Raw genomic sequence first — 24860 nt, 5'->3', positions numbered from 1 at the left:
AGTTGACGTAATGCTCTGTCTGCACCTTTCAGAGATGCTGTTGTAAGCTGCGGTGCTGTGGCATATATCAGAAACCCTGGACAGTGCACAGATCGATTTCTGACCTGAGCACCTTGGTTGGGGGTCGGACAAACACGAAACGGTGAAACATAGCAGGAACTTTATCATTTAAGACTGAGATTTTTGACATTACATAACCCCAATAGAATTTGTCGGATTTCCAAAATTTTAAATTCCTTTTATACAAATTCGCTTAGCTATCTTTGTAACGGAAAATTGGGCTGAGATAGGCGATGGGCACGATGAGGCAGCCATAATTTGTGTATTTCGATTTCGTGTCAGTGGCCCTGGTATAATCGCGTTATTTTCGCAAACAATCGATGATTTTCTGCAGGCATGCATAGAAATGAATCTTGTTATAGCTGACTCGTACCACCATAGCAAGACACAAGCTTGTAACATGACAGGAATGTACCCTATCGACCTTTATAAGGGTTTTCCGTTCAGTCATTCAACAGGCTATCGAGTCATAATTGAAGGCCGGAAAAGGACACTGAAACACTTTATATTTAAAGTATTTCAAGTGACTGAAATTCGACACGAGTTGAAAGAAATACAGTTAAGTGTTAGAAGAGAATCTCTCGATAATAACTTTTGATCACGATAGGTTCCATTAGCTTACGAACGATCAGTAATAAAGTTATATTGATGTGCTAGGTTTGGAAGCACTACACGTGTATAAATCCTTCGACAAGAAAGGTCAAATCAGACAAAAGCACGAGCCACAAACGATGAATTTGTCGTGCGTATATTATATATCATCATGTAGACCTTTGCTTGTAGTAAGTACTGGTGTTATCAAATAGCATACCTTGGACGAGATCTTATTTTCCTCCAGCTGAGGTCGACACAGGGGTAACTCAGCGCGTTTCAAGACTCAAAAAGTCACGATACCTCAACACGACAATCAAATCTTATCCCAAACTATCTCACGAACAAATCTATGTTACGTTGCCACTGAGTTTCGTTGTGTTGCCAGATCGTTCCCGGTTTTTCTCATGTGTTACTAACACTGCGCCAGTGTTCTAGACTAAATAGTTTTATTTAATTATAATTTGTTTTTATTGCAGGGCCATTAACTAATGATCTTTTCGAGTGTTATTAGCTTTCGTGGCTTTACAATAATGTTAGTCATCTTGAGACGCCAACGAGAGTTCCCTTTTGATTTCTTATAGACTAAACAACGAAGACAGTTTATGGAACTTATCCAAGTGTTGGCTATTTTTTCTCTTCCTAGATATCCGGGATATATGCACTTTCTCTTGAGAGACATAAGGCTACATATTAAGAGGGTGACGACTCTTTAAGAGTTCAAAGTGAAATTGTTATCATAGTTTTGAAATTTTTCGTTCCCAAAATCTGCAAAATCAAGATTTTTACCTTGTAGTATCTCCTTGCAACGTTCAGGCAAAATTAGAACTGATTCAACAAGATGGGTCCTATATTTAGCCTGTATTTTTCCGCACTGTAAACATTGCTAGCATGGCGCCGACATCGCGGTTCATGTCTAGTCGTTTCTATGCTATTAAAACAACAACGAAAACAAACTGTTATTCAAAGGAAGAGGATTATACCACATAAACATTTAGTAAATGCTTTCATGCGTCACGTCGAGATTTCTGTACTTTAGATCTTTTGTTCCACTTGGATATTGGTCAGCGCTGTGTTTATCTGTTGGGACTTTTTTCACAAAATCACAAAAATCTCTGTCACAAAAGTCTGATACGGTATGAGCTGGTTCAGCTTCGAAAACTAGAAGCAGTTCACCAAACTACCGCCTACGAAATCTCATATCCAACAGCTATCGGATTAGAAGGTTTGGAAAAGCATTTTACGGCAGCATTCCACAGAAAGTTGTCTCTCTTAGTCATAAGGCAACGCCTCGAAGTTCATAACAACTTTTTAAAGATCTCACGTCTGCTATTAAAACGTTAACATCTATTTAACACATGCACAGATTAGCAAGCAATTGGCGATAGACATCATGCAATCAATGATTTTCGAAATTAGGTGTTTAAAAATCGTTTTTGTGTAATTGTCGAGTTGATGTAGGCGCTTGAGTCTAGTCCGAGTTTTGGGTGAACCTTGCCCTACTTGTATCGAGTTTACAGCCAGTAACGTACAGGCCAAAGGTTTGGTATTTACGTGCCTTCGGCACTCGGCGCAGATCAGTCCAAGTTGAGCCAATAATCAGCGCCTATATGTTACAGGGTTATGTTGTTACTTAGTGAGTCTGGTTTAAGAAAATCCTACGACATTGCAAGTATCTAAGTTGAAATGAAAGAGAGCGATTTTGGTGAGTCTTTTCAACAACGGAAACACACTTTGAAGATATAAACAGATCCGCCAGCTAATGAACTCGCAGTTTCACCGTTGTTCACTACATGCACGAAACAACTCATTCTATACCTTAACTAAACTGGTATCTTTCCCAGACAGATTGTAATGGCTATGTGACAAGGATAATTACAGTAATTGAACGAAACTGAAGGTGGCCATGAAACTATACCGCGAACGCAAGCGATAAAGACTGCGCTATTTGCAAAACACTTAGCTATGAAGCAATGGACCTTACCGATTCTCCATTTTGTACACCTGTGGTGAAATAGTTCCCCGTTTCTCTAGCCGCTTATTTGTGGTCCGCGAGCTCTCTGCACCAGCAACAATACGAAGCCAGACTGGGTCGAGTGCGCGCAAAGGAAACTTATTTCAGCAGCGCTATGCCTGTTTTCTGTTAATCGCTCCCATTGAGGATTAATCCCCAACAGTCGAAGCTTCTCAATTTTCGTCCCTAAGTAATTGAGATCTTAACAGACAAGATAAAACCGAGTTTGTGTTCAAGATGGGTGGCTTGTGTTGTTTTAACCTTGCAAAAATCACTTATTGCACAAGAAACGGTCAGGTTTGAACAGAAATCCTGTCTCTAAGAAGCATAAGTAAATAACCTCAACCATCCGAGAGAGCGTTTTGTGGGAAGAAAACCACGCGAGATTTTGTCTAAGACATGGCAAATTTAATTTAACTTCATTAAATCAAAGCATCCGACACACTATCGAATAACATATCCCAAAAGGCTAAAATTAAAACGGTTAATCTTTATTATATTTATTAATGCCCAAGAACTGTCACTTTAAAAAAGTCTAAAATAGCCCATCTTGTAAAAGACCTGTTCGTTCTCTGTTTCACTCAAAAGAGAGTTTCCTACACCATTACTTGGTAATGGAAATAACTCTCGACCAATAATAGTTATCAAAATACTAATTTTAGAAATATTTATATTACAAAATATATTATATAATACTTTGTTTCTAGAATAAGTTTCCAAAGCTTTGAATGTTTGTTTTCTCTTCAGCTACACCGTATTGGAGAGTTAATCTTTACCCCGCAGGTCAATAACAGCTAAAACTTAGTTAATTGATAGTCGTTTGACGTAAAAACTTGACGTGGTAATACTTGGTGTGCGCGCCAACCAAAACAGGATTAGCTGGTTTGACGAGCTGGCGACACTGTAATTTGATTGGTTGATGTCAAGACAAGATTCCTTCATGAAAAATTCTTCGTGACAGCCCTGGCTGCTTGTCCTTGAAAAGTGGTCTTGAAAACAAGCGGTAATACTCCAAATTGAAAAGTTTCTCCGCGGCCAAATTAGTTCCGATAAAGAGAAATCTGTACAGACATTTAGAAGTTTAAATTAGCTGTACATTAGTCACAATAAGGAATGTATGTCTAATATTATTATGAACATAGCAAAAAAACAAAGGTATTCGTTCTTGAAACAAACATAAGTTTCACGTTACAAGCAAAACAGCATCTGATGGCGTTGTTATGGCTATTTTTTTTTCTCACAAGTCGACAAACTCGTTTGCTGTTAAGGCTGAAGTTTCACTAACTACTAGTTCTTCCAACAAATTAGATTGTTTTCAAGGACGGAAGCGCCAGGACTAAGCAACACCTTTTAGCTATTGCAGACTGTGGTGTCAGCTCTTTAAAAGCCTTTTCGTCCCGTCCAGTCTCAATGAAAAGAGTGTTAAGCTTATCGTAGTTAATATTAGCTGTTCCTAAAAATGGACTTGTCTAGACCGAGATTAGAATTTATGACTATTGGACAGCATACGAACAGAAAATAAAGTTATGATTCTCAGCACGAAAAGAAAAGAGAAAAAAAACTCATGTCTTCAGTCGTTCTCGAGAAATTTCTGGAAACCCTCAAGTTAACCTTTTTTGTCCAGTTCGCTCAACCAATCAACGTGCGGCATTCTGAACCATTCCTCGCCCTTTTTTTCACGAAGTTCCTTTTTTTGCTCATATCTACTCAAAATGAAAGGTTTGGCATAATTCAGCCTTCTTTTTGCCAAAGCTCAGCTATAAAACGTTATCGGTCCGTTAACGCTAATTGAAAGGGGTGGAAGAGGGATAGCTTAGTGTGGTAGATTTCGCGGGTAGAGGCAAGGAGTAGAATCTACCGGAAGGATCGATCACCTTGGGGGATATTTTACAAAGCCTTTATCTTTCAAAGTTTTCCTAATCGTAGGTTTTGATCGAAGGCGATTTTTTTCACTGGCAATAGACTTGAGGGGATTAAAAAAGAAATCCTCGGTGTTTACACCACGAGAAAGTAAACGGACCCTCCTTGAGAGGAAACAACTACAGAAAGTCCTGGACTTTTCCAAAAGCACTAATTATCAGTTAACAGTGGTCAAGTGGAAGTTGAGTTCATCTTGGGAGACGCGTTTAACAGCATGTAGCGAAATCATGGCTCCCTTAAGCTTAGCCTAAGAAGATTACGCTCAGAGGTCACGTATAGCTGAAATCCTCGATCACTTCTAGTAGCTTGTGCACATTGTCCTGTAAGACCTGCATGTCGCTTTCCAAAGTCTGTAACACGGATAACAACTGCAAGAGAACAAATATAACCCAGTGTTAATGCCATACCACCAACAAACGAGCCTTTTTCTTTCGGCATACTGCGCACGCAGCTAAAATTAGCTACATTGCGAGAAACAGCGCGGTTAAGGTTAAGGGGCTGTAAATGGCCAGGATTATAACAACATGTGTGTACGGGAGATAATGGAGCTAAAAAATTATCCAGTAAAGCCAAGAATCATGCAGAATATCAGCTCTGAAGAACGGAAAGGGCTTTACGACATTTTTGAGTAGAAACGTGTTTAAGGGGGGGGGTAAGAGGAAAAGGGGGGGGGGTTTGGGTAAAAAAAAAGAAAGAAAAAAAAAAAAAAAGGGTTTCAAACACCACGGAAATTTTCTTTGTTTTAACTTGATGAATTATTAATGAGTTTGAAAGTCGATTTCACAGTTCACACCGTAAAATGTAACTACTGATAAAATTGCACCACGTTCGAAGACAAAATAATCTGACGTGGTGTGAATCCACGATATAATTAATGAACGTGTATTCTTTACATTCGATCTTCGTTATCTGTTACAAGCAAAATGTCTGCGGCTCTATCCGAGCTCTTCCGGCCTTTTCAAACAATTAACTTTTATAAAGACTCTTTATTACTTTCAAAGAGCATTAACGTTGTTCAAAAACACAGCAACAAAATTGACGTATTACGTGCCCAAACTCGTTTGGATAGAGTTTCGTTGTTTATGCGTTTTTAGCTGGCAGTTATAAGGCTAGAGGCAATTAGTTATTTAGAGGTTCTAGAAAGCCTCTTTGTTTTCTGTTATATACACTGCACACACATAACCCCTCAGAACCTCACCACCTTATCGCTGTTCAGTTGAATTAAAGAAGCATTGTCACGATATTTTAAGCCATATTTCTGATGACTTCTAAATTGAACTAAACCTCAAAATAAAATTTTATAACATAGAAAAACAACACGGGAGAAATAAAATAGCAAAAAAATCAAGGATGGTTTCGACTGACGAAGATTAAGAGAGATTACGAACAACAAACTTGATGGCTGTGGCATCTTTCAAGGATTTATTCTAGAAGTAGCCAGAAGTTAGATTCTTCTGCTTTTTTTTTTTTGGAGACTTGGTGAGTATGATACTCGCTCTAGCCTGTTAGTGATATGACCCTAAGAACGACAGCTTACCGCACCAAAGTAAGCTTGTTTATATACAGATAAGAAAATCTTTTTTCAGTTTTTGGCACTGTTAATTTGACCTAGTTACAATCTGATTTGTGTTTGTGTTTTTGTGGACATTCGAGTTTAAACAATGTATCTGGCAAAGCAAAACGCGAATTACTTCTGAACTTGATAAGAAGAAAATAAGGATAAGAAGTCGAGAAAAATCACCATTTTCGGTCAAAGTGCCATTTCCAATAATTAACTGAGCCCACGGTGGTCGGTTACTTGGTCATCGAGATTCTCATGACGTAACATGACTGATATCTAACCAAAGCAAGGTCCGTAATGCGTACATGCGTGTGAATGGCAATTTATATCTTTTCTTATCAGAAACAACGTGACAAAAAGACAACAAACTCCTCTTACCGTGAAATATGCAAACACGAACTTGTGCTTAACTTCATAAAAAAATTAACTAAACTAAGGACAATATAAATTTGAGTTGAGTTTTGGATGGATTTCTAAGAAATATTAACATTTTGCTCGTCACATACTATGGACAGCTCATGCAGCTAACATGAATATGACCAATCACAAGGAAAACCCTCACCTGTTTTTGACTGGCATTTTTTAGCTTCTCTATGCTGTTTATTTCTCGCCGTTTAAGCTTGGGAATTCTTTTCTTCACATCAGGGAAGTGTTTGTCACAAATCTCCGTCAGTTCTTCTCCGTAATGTTGTAGTTTATCCATACTGTCCTCTATTAGCGTTACAGCCTCTGTTATCTACATAGAAATAATAACAAAGACAAAAATTAAAACACATGAAGAATGTACAGCTTAATAAACAGTACAACCTGAAAGTACTGTTCAGAAGCTTTCATTTGAATGGTAACACGTTAGGGTTTCATCCACAAACGTTTAAGTTAAAACTACATGACACAACATAACAAACAGTAGCACATGAACGACCTGCTCAACAGCTTTCATTTGAATAGTAACGCACTTGGGTTCATCCAGACTTAAAAGTTAGAACCACCATGTACAGCATACAAAACGGTACCACATGGAAGTACTACTCAATAGCTTTCATTGGAATGGTCTCACACTAGAGTTTCATCCAGACTTAAAAGTTAGAACCACCTTGTACAGCACAATAACCAGTACCACATGAACGTCCTGCTCAATAGCTTTCTCGAGGTCCCCAAGGTTTAATCCACCGACTAAAACATCAGAACTATCTTGTACAGCGTAATAAACAGCGCAATGTTATGAGAACTGCTAAATAGCTTTCTGATGGTTTCACACTAGGGTCGCATCCACAGACTAAAAGTTAAAACCACCTTGTTCACAACCATGAACAGTACCACGTGAAAGTAGTACTTAATAGCTTTTATTTAAATGGTCACACTAATCTTCTAACACTCTGTTAATGTACTCCATTAAAAAGAACAGTCATAGTCTTCAAAAACGCGCAGTTAGAGCTTAGATAGATCGAACTATATACCCCACGACTAAAATCTATCGGCTGACGAAAATCTGCTTCAACATAGATTTCATCCGATCAGTTTGATTTCACAAAGAAACCGACCTGTTGAACACTGATGAATGCATAATGGACTCTAAATCGGTCTTTATTTAAATAGTAGCCTATCTCCAAAAGCAAATAGTCTGACAAATTCTCAAATTCTCCCAACAGCTACGGCAATAAAGATCAAGAGACGCGTAAGGAGATTTTAATGTTGACATCACGGATAAATGATTAAGGCTCTTGACACAAACATTTGGACGCTTGAAATGAAGCAATCATAACCTCTACGCAACACAACGAACGTAGATGCCTGAGAAAGAGTAACGAATCAATCTTTGCAAAGGGCGAGTTTTCCGTGATTCTTCTCAGCTCGAAACTGAGAACTTGATATCCCGTCCAAATCTTCGTCAATGCTAATTCTCCGGATCTCAAGGACAACCTATTGTTCCAATTTCTCTACTATTTAAGGATAAATCTTTTAAAATCGGAGTAAAATCCTTGACAAATCCCCTATTCGCGAAGATTCCCTATCTGCGTTTGTGATTTATTGTCAGTCTTGAACAAACCTCGCGACAGAAAAGTCTCGCATAAAATCATGAGAGTTTGGATGAGTTTTGTTCATTTAAGGTTTTGGTCCCTCAAACCAGGTCATAGAACATTCCCACCCATGTTGAAAACGTTTTACATGTATCAAATACACTGAAAACCAACGAAGACGGATTATAAACAGCCCGTCAGATAGTCGACGCCCAGATTACTCTACAGAATTATGTTTTCTTGGGAAAGAAATCAAATTATATGCCTCCGCCATGTTGACGTATACTGTACACTTGTACCTCAAAAGTTCTACAAATAAAGCAAACTATCCAAGAACTTGCCAGAGATCAGATTTACTCTACCTTCCAACGCAAGTCGGTACTTGGTTTTGCAGTATTTTTTCAGAATTTTTTGTGCCATTTGAAAAACACGCTCAGTTCAGCAATAAAGATTTCATAAACAAGCCCCAGAGTACAAAAGTTTTAACGCAGATATCACGGAAAATTCCTGATATAAAGAACGTGTTAAAAGAAGGATTAAGCGGTTTAGGTTCTGATTAAAAATAAAACTCATAACATTAGACAAATACACTATTCTCTTTCGAAACAAGGACGTGTTTCAGCAAAACGACTATAAATAATCACGGTAAACAGTACACTCTTTCACCAACATCGCTAATCTCCACAATTGACCACAAACCAAATGTAAGGTGGTCTATCGCCGCTGTGTCTACATGTACTTCGCTATCGGTGGCAACGCACAAAATGACTTATTTTGATTGAGTTTCACTATAAACGCCGCTGTTGGATTGAAACTATGTTTGATAAGCCTGAGCCAAAGTAGGTTAATAGTAGCCGAGAGTTTGACCTCTCTGTCTCGTTCGGCCTGAAGCTCTCGCAAACTCTCGTGGATTTTTGTCAACTCTCAGTTAAGGCTTATCGAATATGAATCAATTCAAATTTTAGTGAGAGACCACGAGGGTTTCGTTTGCGCATTGAGTAATTTTTGTCAACTATCATCCTTGTTTAGCCACGAACAAATCACAGTTAATAAGAGTTCAATTTTCGTCAACTCTCGGAGACACTCAATCCCTTTTAGCCCGTGAATTACAAGCGGGAATTCGTTATACCCCAATTCGTTATTTACGAGGAAATGTCCGGTCAACTTCCTGAAAAATAGCCGTTACCACGTTTGTTTGTTACGTGAAACCGGGCTTGTAATGTAAGCGGAGCTTTTTACGTATAACTGAAACATTAACAAACAGTTGTTAACGAAAATTTCACTAATTAATTAAAGGGGCTATACTGCGGTATCCTGAGTGACAATCAAGACGACGCTAATGTTTGTTGTTGACCTATGTATAGCGCAAGTTTTATCTGACCAATAGCGCTTATAAGAAATCACAACTGTAATCGGATTATGTGGAAAGTGACATGCAAGCGAGGCACCTGCGTCACTGTGTGAGTACAACGACCTTGATACCTAGTTCGCTCGTCATTTTAAACAAAAGAACTGTGATAACATTTGAGCTGAGTCTATCAACAGACAGGATTAGCACAAAAATCCCGGCAATACAATAGGTGCTAAATGACTTCCAAGTGCACCAGATTTAAAACTGACGTGTAGTTTTCCCACACACGTCGCTGTAAGCGCGGAGCTGTTATCAAATATAAGTAGTGGCGCCGATGCCTTTAGCTTGTTTTCTTATTGGAAATGCGCCACAATCTGGACAAATAAACCCCATACAATGGTCAGAGAGTATTTAAAGACACTATCCCAGGCTGTCAGTAGCATCACTTTCTCTTTAGTATACAGTAAAAACCCGCGTGTAAGAACCTAGGAATTTAAGAACCTTCTGGCAGAAATTTGCTTTTATAATACCCCAAAATATAAGAACCTGTTTAGCCAAACAAATTCCTACAGGTTCTTATATGTAGGGTTTAACTATAAATTTAATTTGTATATTTTTTTACCAAAAACCAGAAAGGTGATGTTACTGGGGTATATACAGTATGTTGTTGGACTTTTGGCAACATGGGTGCATTAATAAATATTTATAATGAAGAACAGACCAGATTTTATACTATTTTCTGATAATCAACAACAATGTCTACTCTGTAGAAATTAAGAACCTGATTAAGAACTTGCTTAGCCTAAACTGTCAATAAGTACCCCATAATACAAGAACCTGTTTTGCTAAACTCTGAAAAAAGTGGGTTCTTACACGCGGGTTTTTACTGTAGCGAAATTCCGATTCCTCGAACCTTTAATTTTTCGAAACACGGATTTAACCAGATTTTTGAACAGCCAAAATTCACATTTGTGTCGCAGGAAACCTAAAAATAATAGTCTATTTTTATTAAAAATTGCTATATTAGAGTACTGAAATTATTAACGAACATCTTTGGCTGCAGATGGCTCGGATGGAAATGGATTGCAACTTGAAAAAGTTAGGCTAACGTTTTCAAGTTGTTTCCATGCGTCTTTAAAAAAATCGATATTTATAGCCGTAGCTTGCAAAGATAATGTTTTTTATGGAATTAGTTGCCTACCACTAATTTCCCAACAGTTTTGACCAAAAATCTGTGAAATCTCCGTGATGTAGCTCCTTTAACCTTGAGTGACTTACAAGAATGCAAGTCAGCACGTTCGTAATTCATCTTTCATCTCGCCGTTTTTGAAGTGCATTTAGAAAAAAAAAGGGCAATATTCTTGACATCGATTTAAGTTGAGTTCTAAAGCCCCAGTCAGGTCACTTGTACGAAAGAATTGAAAACTTTGACAAGATCAATCATTGCGTGACCTTTACGCCAGAATCCTTCCAAGGTTAAGCGGCTACATGCTGGACCTAATCTCCAGAACTAACCGCTGTGTAAAACCGGATTACACTATCTAGGTTTTATCAGAGGCTTTCTGATTGGTCTGATTGGGCAAGAGCGTGAGAAAATTATTTTACGATAACAAGCTGTCACGTGTTCATTAGGATTTTTTAATCCTTTTAAACGGTCTCAAGAGATGATTCAGTGAGCGCATCAAAACCGTCTTTTCTTTCTAAAGAAACTTTTGTAGCTATTTCTTGTTTGTTGTTAACATGAGGTATTTTCTAACCAAGCAAAATTTAACGTTCCAGTATAAAAAAAGAGAAAGTATGCTCTTAAGATAAGCAATTGCAAGAGAACAAGTCCATACATAAGTTCAGAACAAGGTCAGTTTAAGCCCAGCCATTTGCTAGAAGACAGATTTGTGCAAAAAACTTATTAATAGCTTTCGTAAGAAGCATAAAGCGGCGCTTATAGAATCTGAAAGTAAACCGCAATCTTCTTTCGAACACAAAGGTCGTTAATAAAGGTGACAAAATACAACGGCCAAACACGCGAAAAAGTATGTTCGTTAGCTCGTGCTCGGGAAACAACGATTTCCCACACGATATCGCCTCAACATTACACGCACAGAGACAAAATAAAAACCAAAATACTCTTCTCTGCGCGCTGTTAATTCATTTACCTTTTCTGTAGAAGCTTGCGAGAGTTCCGACGAGAGAGAAATTTCTTTGTTTTCTTCATTTGATAGTAGCGTCATTCGCTTCTGCGTCTGCAAGAAAAACACAAACTAAGTTTGTTTCAATAAATCTCTTGGCCTGTGTACAGCCGTCCGCTCCGCGCTTTTTTTGAGCGGGGGGACGGCTGTACCAGGCTATACTCTCTGTAGTCTGCCTGATGCATTAATGTTCAGTTAAATTACCTGTTCTTTGAGCTCGTTAACAAGCTTGTCTTTCTCTGCTTTGAACTTTCGCACCTCGGCGTCACTGCCAGCTGTGGGGGATAACTCGAGTAAAGCGATGTTTGCGTCTTTCTCAGATATCGTGGCAAGTAGCGCATTTTGCCTGAAAAAAATAAATAAAATAAAAATACATCAACGTGGTTTTAAGATTTCACATCTAAACAAGAGGTGCACTGTTAGTTATAGCAACGTAAACTTGCAAACTGACCAAAAATAAATCGGACTTTGAGAACGTCTGAGTAAAAGTTTGAGATTTCAGTCTAGCGTTCCGTTTCACTACCCAACGCTGAGTCTGTACAGCAAGATGAACTTCTGACTACTTACGTCCACATGAGTTAACGTTTGTTGAACTTGCCCCTTGAACAACGGTGAATTACACGATTAGAGCACTTCTGTAAAATAAAGCACCGTTTCAACAAGTTCAACATAGATAATTATGGTACTAGAAGCCTACTATCGTGTAAATAAGCGTTGGTTCAAAGAGCGCTAGACAGGAAATCTACAAACATTGAACTTAAGCCCACACCAAACGGTAACGCAAGAGGGCGCAGTAATCCTAAGTTTGGGATAATTTACATCATATAATCCACCCCAAAGTGTCCTCGTCGGAAGAAACACTTTGAACTAATAGTTTCAGGTTCGTTAATTGATGTATTAAAGAGGCTTTGTCACGGATTTTAACACAGATTTTTGAACAGCCAAAATATATATTTGTGTCGTAAGAAACCTAAAAATAATGGTCCATTTTTATTAAAAATTGCTATATTAGAGCCCTGAAACTGTTAACAAGCGTCTTTGGCTGCGGATGGCTCGAATGGCTAGGATGGAAGTGGATTGCAACTTGAAAAGTTAAGGCTTAACTTTTCAAGTTGTTTCCGCACGTTCTTAAAAAAAAAAATCGATATTTATAGCCGTAGCTTGATTTCTATCCACAAATTTATGTTATATCTTCCTTTAGATGCTCAAAGATGATGTTTTTCAGCGGGTTAAGTTGCCTACCACTAATGTCAGAACAGTTTACACCAAAAATCTGCGAAACCACCGTGATGTAGCTCCTTTAATTAACGAAATTGTAGCTTAAAACTAGACACAAAGAAAATTTACAAGCGGCAAGTAAACAAAAACAATCGCTACCTCATTTCTAGTAACTGTTCTATCATTCCGTGTCTTTCAGACTTGTAGTACGACATGATAATATCGTTTTCGTTTAAAGCGAGGACCAATGACGCGTTCTTGGTGTTAGTGACAGCGGTCTCTATTCGGACTCTTTCAATTTCCGCCTCCATGTCCTCCACACGATGTGTCGCTGTCTCGGCGTTGTGAGCCTGTTGAGCCAGCAGTTCCTCCCGTTCAGCGGCGATGGATACGCTTTCAGTGAGGGCCTCTTCCAAGACTGCAATGCGCTCGTCCTTTTTTTGTAACTCACTCTGTTGAACAATAAAAGGCAAAAGGTAAAATGTGCGTCGAGTCAAGTGGCCCATACCGCCGGAGCTTATCCCAGTTTCTGTAGCATTAAGCAACTAGGAGTATTTCTACTCCTTCCTGGATGGGATGCTAGTCCATTGCAGGATTGCCCCCAGCATTGATTCGCCGGCACTATGAGAGTAAAATGTTTTGCCCAAGAACACAACACAGTGACCCCGGCCAGGGCTCGAACCCGGACCGCTCGATCCGGTCCGGCGCACTAACCATTAGGCCACTGCGCTTCTGGGGTGATAGAGTGAAATGTCGGTTGGTTTAAACTGATCACTGTGTTCCCAGGTTCCTTTCATTTATTAGCCTTCTATCGTTGTTGAATATCAATGGGGGGGGGGAGGGGGAGTCACGCACGGTCAGTCTGAAAGATGCACAGTTTAGGCAAATGGCTACAAATCGAATTGTTTCCGAAAAAGTTTATACAGGTTATCTTATTACCTGGAAATATTCGGTTGTCTCATCATTCTGATCCTCCGATTTCTTGACTTCATTCAATAGCTGCGCTTGTCTTTCTCTCTCTAGTTGTTGATTTCTCTTAACACCAACCAACTTCTTGCTCTGCTCTCTAAGCTGCCTGAAAACAAATCATCAACACTGTGAGAAATGGCAAATAATTTCACAAAAGAGATTTTATGCACATAAGTGGCATTTTCAAATTTCCTCACTTTTCGTTTCAACTCGGTTTTACTAAAACAAATAACGACCGTTGAAGCGAATGACCGAATGGACAGACGAACGAATGAATGAACAAACGAACGAGTGACCGACCGACCGACCGAATGGATAGACGGACGAACGAACGAACGAATGAACAAACGACCGACCGACCGACCGACCGACCGAATGGACAGACGAACGAACGAACGAACATACGAACGAGCGAGCGACCGAAGGACATACGAACAAACGAATGGACAAACGAACGAACGACCTACCAACCGAATGGGCAGACGAACGAACGAACGAAGGAATAATAAACGAACGAGCGAGCGACTGAGCGCCCGAAAGGGCAAACAGAGAACCGAACGAACAAAAAAAACTAGCGAACAAACAAACTAACAAACGGTTTAACTCACTTTTCAAGCTCATCAATTTTATGATCTTTAACTTCACAATCATCTGCCATCTGTTGGAGTTTCCAATTCTGTTCTTTCAGCTCTTCTTGTAGTTTCTTCACCTCGCCCTCTTTGCTTCTAAGCTCTGTTTGTTGCTTTCTGATGTCCTTTTCCAGCTTGGAGATTTCAAGTCTTTTACTGGTCAGATCAGATGACACATGTTCCTCCTTGCTACTCTTCTGAAGATTCAAAAAACGTAATAGGCAAGTTTCTTATTAGTTTGTTTTTTATTGTGTTTTGTTTGTACTGAACTAGCTATTTATTATCAATTTGAAGCCGATTAAAGTTTTCAAATTAACCGCCCTGGCTAATTTGGAAAGCTGAACGGGCACACATTTTAATGGCTTTTTCTTTGAAAGACTCGCGTGTTGAATCATTCAACATTTTACGCTAACACAAGCCTTCCATACATTTTCTTTGCTTAATTTGACAGCGGAAACCCTTCTTTAGCCCTTTTTGCTCCGACGAAGGGAGTCGTTTAATCTGCGTGCCGAATCTCCTATTTTGTTTTTGCTTTTTGCGTAAACCAAAGGCAATAGTAGCCGGGGGGGCGGGGGGGGGGGGGGAGAAAAAAAAAAAAAAAAAAACCACCACAAACACAAAAAAAAAAAAAAAAAAAAAAAAAAAAAAAAAATCAATATCCAAAAAACCAAAAAAAAAAAAAAAAAAAAAAAAAAATTTTTTTTTTTTATTAATATAAAAAAAAAACCCCCCCCGGCCAATTTTTTTTTTTTATTTAAAAAAAAAAACCAACCAAAAAAAAAAAAACCCAAAAAAAAAAACCAAAAATTCCAACCCAAAAAAAAACCCAAAAAAAATTCAACCCCCAAAAAATCCTTCGATCATCCCCGTCATTTAACTCTCGCCCGGGAGTTGGGTTGAGGGAGTGGGGCACCTGACAGTTCAGGCAAAGGAGATAGGAGGCAGGCCAGCAGTTCTGGCTGTATACTACATGTTTGAGTTGCAACGTGATTCTTGAGTGCAGGATGTTTCGCACAGCTACACATCAGACACTACAGTTTTCAAATAACAAACAAACCTGTTCTATTTGTTCCTCGAGCCGTTTCACTGTTTCTTGAGAGGAAGCCAGTTTAACGGTTTTGTCTTGTAACGATGTCTTCAACGACGTAATCTGTTGCTCTAGGCTAGCAATATCTTCCTATAGGGGGAAAATAAGTAAAATAACGCACTGATATTAGTACCCGATATAAACGTTATTTCTCTCTTCTGTGTAGAATCAGGAAATATTTTGAATTGGTTTCTAGGCTAGTACATGTATGTCGACATAAAGTAAAGTAAAATAAAGTAAAGTAAAACTTTATTTACACTGGGTGGCCCATTTAGCTCTAAGGCTGGTCTCCATAGGGACCCTGCATCTTAATTAAATTACATTAAAGAATTTTCATGAACTATTTACATTTAAAAAGCCTAATAAAAATACAATAAAACGACACGCCAAAAATTTAAGGTAAAGGTTATTTTAATCTCCCATAAGCAGATACCTCTTCTAAGCAGACACTTTTTCAGCTCCTAAGGGTGTCTGCTTACAAGAGGTTTGACTGTATCAGGAGTGAAAAGTTTAAAGTTTAGGACTAGCAGAGGTAACCACACATACATCTTTGTCAGCAAGTTGCTCTCTCAGAGACAGGGACAGAGAGGCCACCCTCGCTTCCAGCTTGTCATGAGCTCGTTTGACCCTGTTGACCTCCTCTTCACTCTCTGCTCCATCACGCTGCCTTCGACCCTGTAACATCTCTATATGTCTGTCCTTGTCTCGGACTGTCGCCTCCAGATTGGAGATGGTACTAGATGAGCCAGCATATTCAGCCTTTAGAGAAATCAGTTGAGCTTTGATGGTTGAAATGGAGGAATCTTTCTCTTGCAGATCTCTCTCAAGACATTCACACTGGTTAAAAAAGAAAAAAAGAAAGGCAAAACACTAAGTAACAGAGCTAGAGAAGACACATAGGCAAGTATATGACCGTCATCATCATCATTATCACTTTATTTACCCTCGGAATTGAAGAGAAGCTCTATAGTTAATAATTTTATTTTTGACCATTTCAACACTACGCACAGTACAATGGGCAAAGACCAGACATCAACACCAGGAACTCCGTGCCCTACTCTTTACGATTACCTCCCCTGCTGACTGTGACATGGGAGATGCAGGAGACGGGGCCTACGGTTTATCGTCCTTATCTGAGAAAACTAGAATATCTTACCATTTGCAGATATTCTCCTCAGTTGTTTTAAGACCCTGAGTGTTGGTCTGGTCTGGTACTTGAATCTGAGAATGGTAGTCTGCTGCTATCTTCTAACCTTGCCTTACCTTTTGTTTAAGACTGGTAATCTGCCTTTCTTTGGTACTAAGTACACTCTGTAGGTTCTCCACAGCGAATGAATTCTCGGAGTGTTCTGAAGATACCGAGAGTAGTTTCTTCTCCTTCTGTTTTAAAAGATCTTCTCTCTCATCTAGTCGACTGCGCAAAGATCCCAGCTGCCATAAAACAAAAACAGATTCAACAGGTTAAGGCACCATAAAGAATAAACTTTTGAATTCCTCTAAGGCTTGGAGTAAAATAGAAATTTAAATACTTGGCAGATATGGAAAATTACATAGCTTCAACCGCAGTTACAGTAAAACTGGTCTTTTTGCCTCCTATAAATTGTCAGAAGTGAAATTTCACAATTAAAATAAATGAAGAGAATCACATGATTTTCTTAACTTTAAATTACGGTATTTTAATTTCCCATTGTGATTGAGAGGTAATTTTCTCTTCAAGTTCTCCAGATTAAGCAAGATATTTCTTGTGAAACATTTTGGAAATGAAATGTCTGCATGTGAATTATTTGAACTTTAAAATTAACTAAAAATATATCATTTATAGTAACAAGAACCAAAATCTCGCAGACTGGACAAGTTTAAGATATACAAATAATTCAAATGTACACCTAAATCTTTTCGCAGCTTGTAATTCTTGCGACTCTATGTTACCTCTGATTTTGGTAAAATATAGCCTTGTTCCAGGCATTCAGTTAGGTAAGAGCAGAAAACCCCTTGCATTTTTTCCCACTCAGCATTTTTTGTCCCAATCCCCATTAACCGAGCACCTGGAACAGACTAAGTAAAAAAGCGCTGTCTTGTGCTCACTAGTAGTTCAATGTTACAACAGTGTACATACGAGGCAGACTTACCTCACTCTGTAGATTCTTGATGTGGTGTTCCTTAGCTGATAGAGATGTTTGAAGGACAGCAATGTGCTCCTGTTGGTTTGCCTGATGAGCTTGTAAAGTTTCAAGTTTGGTATCTGCAGCTGCAAGAGCTGCATCTTTCTTACCAAGATCCACTTTAAGTGATTCAATCTAAACACAAAGGAAAAAGTAACGTTTGCATTCAAGCTTAACAGTTCACCAGGCCAGTATGTATCTTGGTTTGGATCGGTTAACGGCTCAAGAATGGCATACTACCCTTTGAGAGAACGATACAACAAATAACAGGAACAATGATCCTGTCCCCAAGACAGTAACTGCTACATAAAAGGACCAGTAAAATAATTATAATCTTACTATTTCTGCTACAATACTGTTTGTTTTTAGTAACATCAAGCAACTCCCCCCCCCCCCAGGCTGAATGGTAGCCCCTACCATTAAAATTACCAGTACCTGATTGCATGAGTTCCTGGATGGAGACGGGCAAGGCGGGAGTTAAGTGTCTTGCCAAAGAACACAACACAAAGACTACAGTTAGCGCTCAAACCCAGACTGTTCCACTCAGAGTTCTAAACACTAACCACTGGGCCACTGTGCTCAAGGACCTTGCGGCTGGGGGTCATGTGATCTATCTCCCAATCAAATTACATTATATGGGATACAAGTTTACATAAAGAATACCAAAAAGGGCATGAAAATGACACATGTTTAAATTTGCAAGACTGCCCAATCATCCTCTCCAAAGATGCACCTTCTTACCTTGGATTTCATGAATTTTGAGTGACTCTCATACACCTCAGCTTGTTTTCTGTCCTCTAGTCTCTTCTTGTCATCTTCTGATGATGTCTTTTTCAGATTTTCTATCTGAAGGTGAAACGTGATGAGCAAATAAATTTTAAGTGCTGTATAGATCTTTGCATGTTCTTAAAATCAAATACCAAGGACATGATTGATCTTTCAAAGATTTGCAATGCGTGTATTCTTTCAGAACTTAATACTGAAATCATCCGTTAATTAAGTTGCTTCTTTCTAATCTTTTTAGAAACTCATTTGTACAAACCTCTCCTTCGAGCTGTTGAATTTGCGTCTCCAATGCTGCTATATGGCTATCCTTTAGAAACAAAAAGATGCCCCTTAATATTTTAGAAATAATTGCTACAAATGTACAGTGTTTCTTCACGCTGTTAAAAAATGCCACAACAAAAAACATTGCTTATTTTTAAGTAAATATACCTGAAACTACATGCACATATCAGAGATGCCAACCTAAAAAAATCCAAATCTTGGAAATTGCTAATTTTGTCCAGGTACCTCTCAGTGTCAATCTTTAAAAATGACAAAATAAACCTAAAAACTTGACTAACATTCCTAATCCTCCTTCAAATTACATGTAAGACTGTCTGAAATAAGTGCAGAACTACATAGAATAGGCATTTTCCTTCATACAAAAATTCTGCCTAAATAGCCTGCACAACTTTTGACTGTAATTCAAAATAACATCTTAACACATAAAGAGGGAATTGTTCCATTCTACAACAGCAAAATCATGCTTGCAACATAAGGAATAATAAATAACATGTTTACCTTGGCCAGAAGGTTGGCAGATTGTTTTAATTCGTCATTAACATTGTTGATTTTAACATGGTCAATTTCCTACAAAAAATGATAAAAAGTAAAGAACCAAACTCAACACGTCGACCTTTAGTTATTATGGTTGGACTAAAAAATGCTGAAACAGTGGCACCTTCATCTGTGTGCTGAACGTCGTTGATAAGGCAGTAAGATGTGATAGACAGACTAGAATCTACTTGTCTAATCAGTCTACAATAACTTATTAATGTCAAAATTAATGTTAAATTGTCTTCAATGTTGCAATTCTACAATAAAGGACTAACAGAAACAGGAGACACTTACTGGAATACGCTGGGGTGCTTTATTTGCAAAACTGGGAACTTATACAATTTAACAAGACTCAATGTGGGGGCACTTAAAGGGTAGAGGGTGCTTATCTTGGATATGTATTTTTGTTGTTATGGTAACCAATGGGAACAGTTTGACTGCTTTACGTTAATCAAGCACGCTATTTAAAATCAAGTTTTGTCTGATTATTTAAGCAAATTCTCTGAATACTTTACCTCTTGTAGGGATGCAATTGCCCTGTCCCTTTCATCAATGTCTTCTCGTAGTTTTGCTAGTTGATTCAGAGCCTCTGCCAGCTTCTTTTTGTCAGTGCTATGTTGCTCTTTATGCATCTCAAGTTGTTTAGATTCAAGTCCTTTATTACTTTGTATCATTTCCATTAACTGCGCTATTGTTTCATCTTTGGCCTGTATGGCCTGCTGCTGGGCTTCAAGTCTTGAACTTAATTCCTCCAGATGATCTCTGAAGAATAAATGTTTCATTGTCCTGTCGATCTTTTTCTCCTCTTAAGACTTCTAACTCTCGCTGAAGTCCATCTTGTGAATGCCCAGACAGTGAACCAGAGGATGAGAGGGATGGCCGACCAGTTGAGAGACGATCTGTTGAATCTTGCTGTTGTCGCAACCGTTCTTGTAGATCTCGTATTGTTTCTGCTCGTTGCTACAAGAAAAGAAAGCACACAATCAAGTGAATTTTTGCTCAATACTTGTGAGTTTGCAGGAATATACAGGGGGGGGGGGGTGGGAATTACAATTGATGCAAAGGTGACATACTGAAAGTTCAAAAAGCCAATAGTTCTCTGAATAAATATGACGATGGCGTGTTTGACGATGAGTCTGGGGTGCAAGGTAGAACATGTGGGGATGAAAACATTAACTTTGTGTATTGGCAGCATTGGCTGAAAAATCTGTTACGATTTACAGTTTTACTGATAATTTCTACTTATTTGCTAATCCTACAAATGCAGTAGATTGCAGATTAATCCATATTTTTGGACTGGATTTTGGATTTTGCTTGTTGGGAGTTTTACAGATCCCAGTAAGTATAATTAAGGTAGAAAAGATAAGGCCATCCCAATAAAATGTTTCGTTTCCCATCGCCCGACCGACCCACTGTTTTCGAAATGTAAAAAAAAATCCAAATTCACCAGCCAAAGAAGCAAGTACTTTAATTTACAAGCACAAGATCTTGTTTTATTAACAATAATTGGTATGATGTGATGTCCTTGTATACTAAGTTTTTCAAAAACTGTTTCGTGTCAAGGGCATTATAACGCTTGTTCCAACATTCTCAGTGAGATCAACTAAAACAAAATCTTCTGGTTTTGCATCTCCTGACTTCTTAAATGAACCCAGACCCCTTAAAGTGTTCATTCTTTTTTTTTTCGCCCGACCGACCGACCCACCATCACGATAGACGGGGCGATGGGAAACGAAAACATTTTATTGGGATGGCCTAAGCAGAATTCGGTTAAAAAATATACATGTATGCATATTGATAGAGTTGACCAAAACTTGTAGCATATTAATAAGCTCATATACAACTATCCAACTGCTGGGCCCACTAAACAAGAACAACTAGTTTTTCCTTTTGCAGCTGATCAATTGGTGAGTGGGTGGGTATAATACTCCAGTATAAGGAAATCGAACAGTTTAGAGCAGTGTTCAATAAAACAAAATAATATTATTGTTAACTATTACTATTTTATGAATAAAACTTCTCCTGTTTTCCCTGAAACTTGATCTAGAACATCCCTTTACCACCTCAAAATAAGCCAATTTTTAAGGATTCTTAAAGTGATTCTCTTATAGATCCAGTTGCAAGTTAAACACTCTTGCTCGATTAAATTAATTAATAAGCATTTGAAGACAAAAGGCCATTGTTTTGTACTTGCCTCTTCCAGTATTGGTCACACTATGTATTAGAACAATTAAATTGCCATGTTTGCAACTCAATGAGCAGTCTAACTGGTAATTATTATAAATTAAGTGACAAAATTAAGCACAGTTGAATATAAAATGTCTCTTTTGAAGATTCGTGTGCCGAGCTCGTTTTGCAACATAGCGGATCAGTTTCTCCGCCAAACGAACAGCGTACATCTTTCAAAAGAAAGCTCCCGAATAATAAACTACACGTATAATGACCTTTAAAACTTTGCATTGTTCTCAACACAATTCCCTACTCTTAGAACAACAATGTCCGACACGGTCGATGCCTACAGCTGGAATAAGACTGAAACAATTGCCTTGCACACGGTGTTTTCAAAGACTTTTATTGTTTTCCGTTGAATGTATAAATAATGCACAGCAATGGCCTATTCTCTGTCATTTCGGCACTCTTGCATAAATGTTATTCGGGAAAGGATTGAAGTGCCAATAAATCAATCAGTTTTCCGGTGCAATATACGATCAAAACTCGGCAAGATGATAATATGAGCTTACATGTATTTATTATACAGGACGCTTCATTATTATAATCAACCACTGCTTTAAATTTTTCACTTGATTTCACCGCTAGTCACTTCCGTTTATCACAAAGCCACACGTCCGTTTGCTCATTTTGACACTTTATCCTATCACAAGCAATCAATTTAGTTGCGTACCTAAAACAGGAATCCCACAACAAAAATAACAACGTAGCCATAAACACGACCTCACCTGTGATTCTTCGGACACAACACTAAATTGCTCTCTTAACCTTGCGTATTTTTCTTCTTCAGATTTCCTCGCAGCTCTCTCTTTCTTCAATTCAGGACTCCAAAACATTTTAATGCTTCTCATACTGGAATTTAACTTCGTTTCTTTGGCATCAATTTCCTTTCTCAGCCGAGCGTTTTCTTGTTGTATTTCAGCCATCGTTTTCTCGCCGACATTCAATGGTTCGCGATTGATTTCGCGAGGTGAATTTGCAGTGGGCGATGAAGACGCTCCGATTGAAGACTCGCTTGAGGCAGGACTTAGCTTCGGAGAATGGTTCAAGTCGGCGTTAAATGAATACATCTTGGCGTATTCGATGATATATAACCCTTTTTGACCGGTCAATACTCGTCTGCTTCAGTTCTAGATCTGTACAAACGCAATCTCATGCAAGTGAAATCATATCTATAAAATCTGCCGCATACATGGGTCGTTGAAGTCAGACAATGTAGCACGGGCCTTCAACATTAAAGACAAATCGTTTCCACTCAGTTTTCCACCCTGTGTCTAATGCTTTACCACTGATCCAGGGGGCCGAGGCAGCGATTAGAGCAAGCAATTGTCAAATTAAAATAAGACGTGACTATCGCTTCCAATATAAGCCCACCATCAATTTCGACGGTTCATTTCACTGCCGTAATCGACCATAACCGCATCAGTTCGATAAACCAAGTCCGGTGCCTTCCCAACAAGTGGCTTTTCCAGTGAAAGTGTCGATAAATCGTGCTGGCTTTCACAAGGAACGGAAATCAATGGCAAATATGTCAGGTTCGTAACCGAGAACAGAGTTTTCGTCACCGCGATAAGTGCCCACGGATCCATAAACGCAAACAATTTCCAGCGGAGTACTTATGCCCATATATGGATTGCGTATTTTGTTACCGTCACGCCAATGCACGTAACGCGCGATTCGTGTTTTCTCGTGTTACTCAATCCTTTTATCGCCGCAGATATTAGATAGAATAAGTATCACGAAAACTGAAGTTTTCTTTAGTGAAATATCACCTCGAACTTTCGGCACTTGGGACTGATCTACCACTGGCCAAATATAGTGCCTGTTTATCGGAGACATAAAATTGTCACGTTGTCGATTCGGGATTAGGCCATCCCCTTTTTTTCTCTGTTTAGCGTCGTCCGACCGGCCCAGATTTTCGCGTTTTCAAAAAAAAAAAAAAACAGGGTGTGAGGCAATGACACATATTTTAAAATGTTTCATCCTTTACGCGTTCTTGTTTGGTTTAACCACGACGTCGATTTCCTTCCTCTTGCCGCCATTTTACTTTGTACCATTCTTCTTGTTTCCGCTACACGGACATTATGCTGAGGTCCGGGCCTCTTGTTCCAGACTCCTTATCCCTTTTTTTTTTTAATTTTTTTTTTTAATTCCGACCGACGACCCAAATCAAAAACACATACGACGATAAACGAAAAAAAAAAGGGGATGGCCTTATTGTACGAAAAAAAGGTCAGCTGCTATTTTTGAATCGGAAAGGCAACAGCAGGCCGTAAGATGATCCAATTTCGTTCTCTTAAAGGATAGCGACTGTCTAAATTATAGTGTTTAAAGGTTCGCAAAACTAGACTTTGAACCGAGAGGGTAGCTTCTGAAGGAATTGTCTTGCTGTGTCAATAACACATAGTTAACCCTGCCTAGGGGGTATTTTAGGCACACTTTTTTGTTTTATACTATCATGTGAAAGGGATACCATGAAGGAAAGTTGGCATTTGAAAGCGTACGGGGTAGAATCTCTCGGGGAATCTCTGAGGCTCCGTATGAAACATAATAGAGTATTTCAGTCTCCCGGGAGTCGTCAAGTTTTGCGTGGCTACGGACTGCAATCCTATTTTCCCAGCTCAAATTTCACCCAAATCCCATTTCCCAGCCCATTGTTCCCTCAAATTCCCAAATCCCAGTCCAAGTTCCATTGTTATTTATGTTATTATTTGTGATTCCCAGTCCCAGTGACCCAAATCTCATTTTCTCATTGAAAATTTGCCCAAATCCCAGTTCCCATTTTACCCCTTCAGGCCCCTCTTATCTGTTTCCCCCCAAGTTTGCCCAAGGAAACCACTGCTGGCAATACTAGTGCATCGAAAGTACTTGAGTGTTGACATAGTTTGCCTGTTAAACGGGCGAAGAGCTTCTGTCGACTATCATGAAACTTTGAACAGGTTCAAATTCGATCGAATTAGAGCGCGTGAGAGCTGGCGGACCTTCTCGTCGACTCTCGCTCTGGTTTGGATCGAGTGCAATTCCCTTCTCCGTAGCAGTGATTAAATTTCTCCATTTTCGCTAATAGGAGCACTAGTAGCACGACTCAGGGTGGTGGATGTTGGGAGCCTCTATGCAGGAGAGCGTCGAGAGGATGCGACGTCATTCCCACAGCCCCCTCCCTCTAAACATCGATAAACTCAAGTAAACAAACAAATAAACAAAAAAAAAAGCAAGTTTACAAACAACCGAACATTGAAACAACCAAGCAAGCCTTTCAACAG

General features: G+C 38.8%; 2 protein-coding genes across 4 annotated transcripts in view; both read right to left on the bottom strand.

Annotated features, from left to right (window-relative positions):
* Positions 1-2797, bottom strand: part of LOC144653715 (protein Wnt-5a-like) — a 41275-nt gene extending 38478 nt beyond the window's left edge. The window contains exon 1 of one of the 3 annotated variants that reach the window (XR_013570812.1): positions 2636-2795. Coding sequence is in view for 1 of the 3 variants with exons in the window: in XM_078513779.1 (XP_078369905.1) it covers positions 2636-2646 (11 nt within the window). In the remaining 2 variants the exon portion in view is untranslated. Of the gene's footprint in view, positions 1-871; positions 1024-2635 lie in introns of those variants that run through there. The other 2 variants (XM_078513779.1, XM_078513782.1) reach the window with 2 other exon arrangements.
* A 338-nt stretch (positions 2798-3135) lies between these two features.
* LOC144653711 (ERC protein 2-like) lies at positions 3136-23171 on the bottom strand. The gene is given in 17 exon segments (XM_078513772.1): positions 3136-4953; positions 6709-6882; positions 11669-11755; positions 11906-12047; positions 13079-13371; positions 13859-13994; positions 14497-14714; positions 15575-15694; positions 16151-16441; positions 16868-17035; positions 17734-17901; positions 18508-18612; positions 18809-18859; positions 19333-19401; positions 19884-20123; positions 20125-20328; positions 22326-23171. Coding segments are annotated over 17 exon segments (2907 nt in total). The 5' UTR covers positions 22668-23171; the 3' UTR covers positions 3136-4854.
* Between the last annotated feature and the right edge of the window lie 1689 nt (positions 23172-24860).

This window comes from Oculina patagonica, chromosome 5 (genome assembly GCF_052425735.1).
Source record: "Oculina patagonica isolate OP01 chromosome 5, crgOcupat, whole genome shotgun sequence".
NCBI lineage: Eukaryota > Metazoa > Cnidaria > Anthozoa > Scleractinia > Oculinidae > Oculina > Oculina patagonica.
The sequence above is the reverse complement of the archived record's forward strand: the minus strand, read 5'-3'. Positions and strand labels throughout refer to the sequence as shown.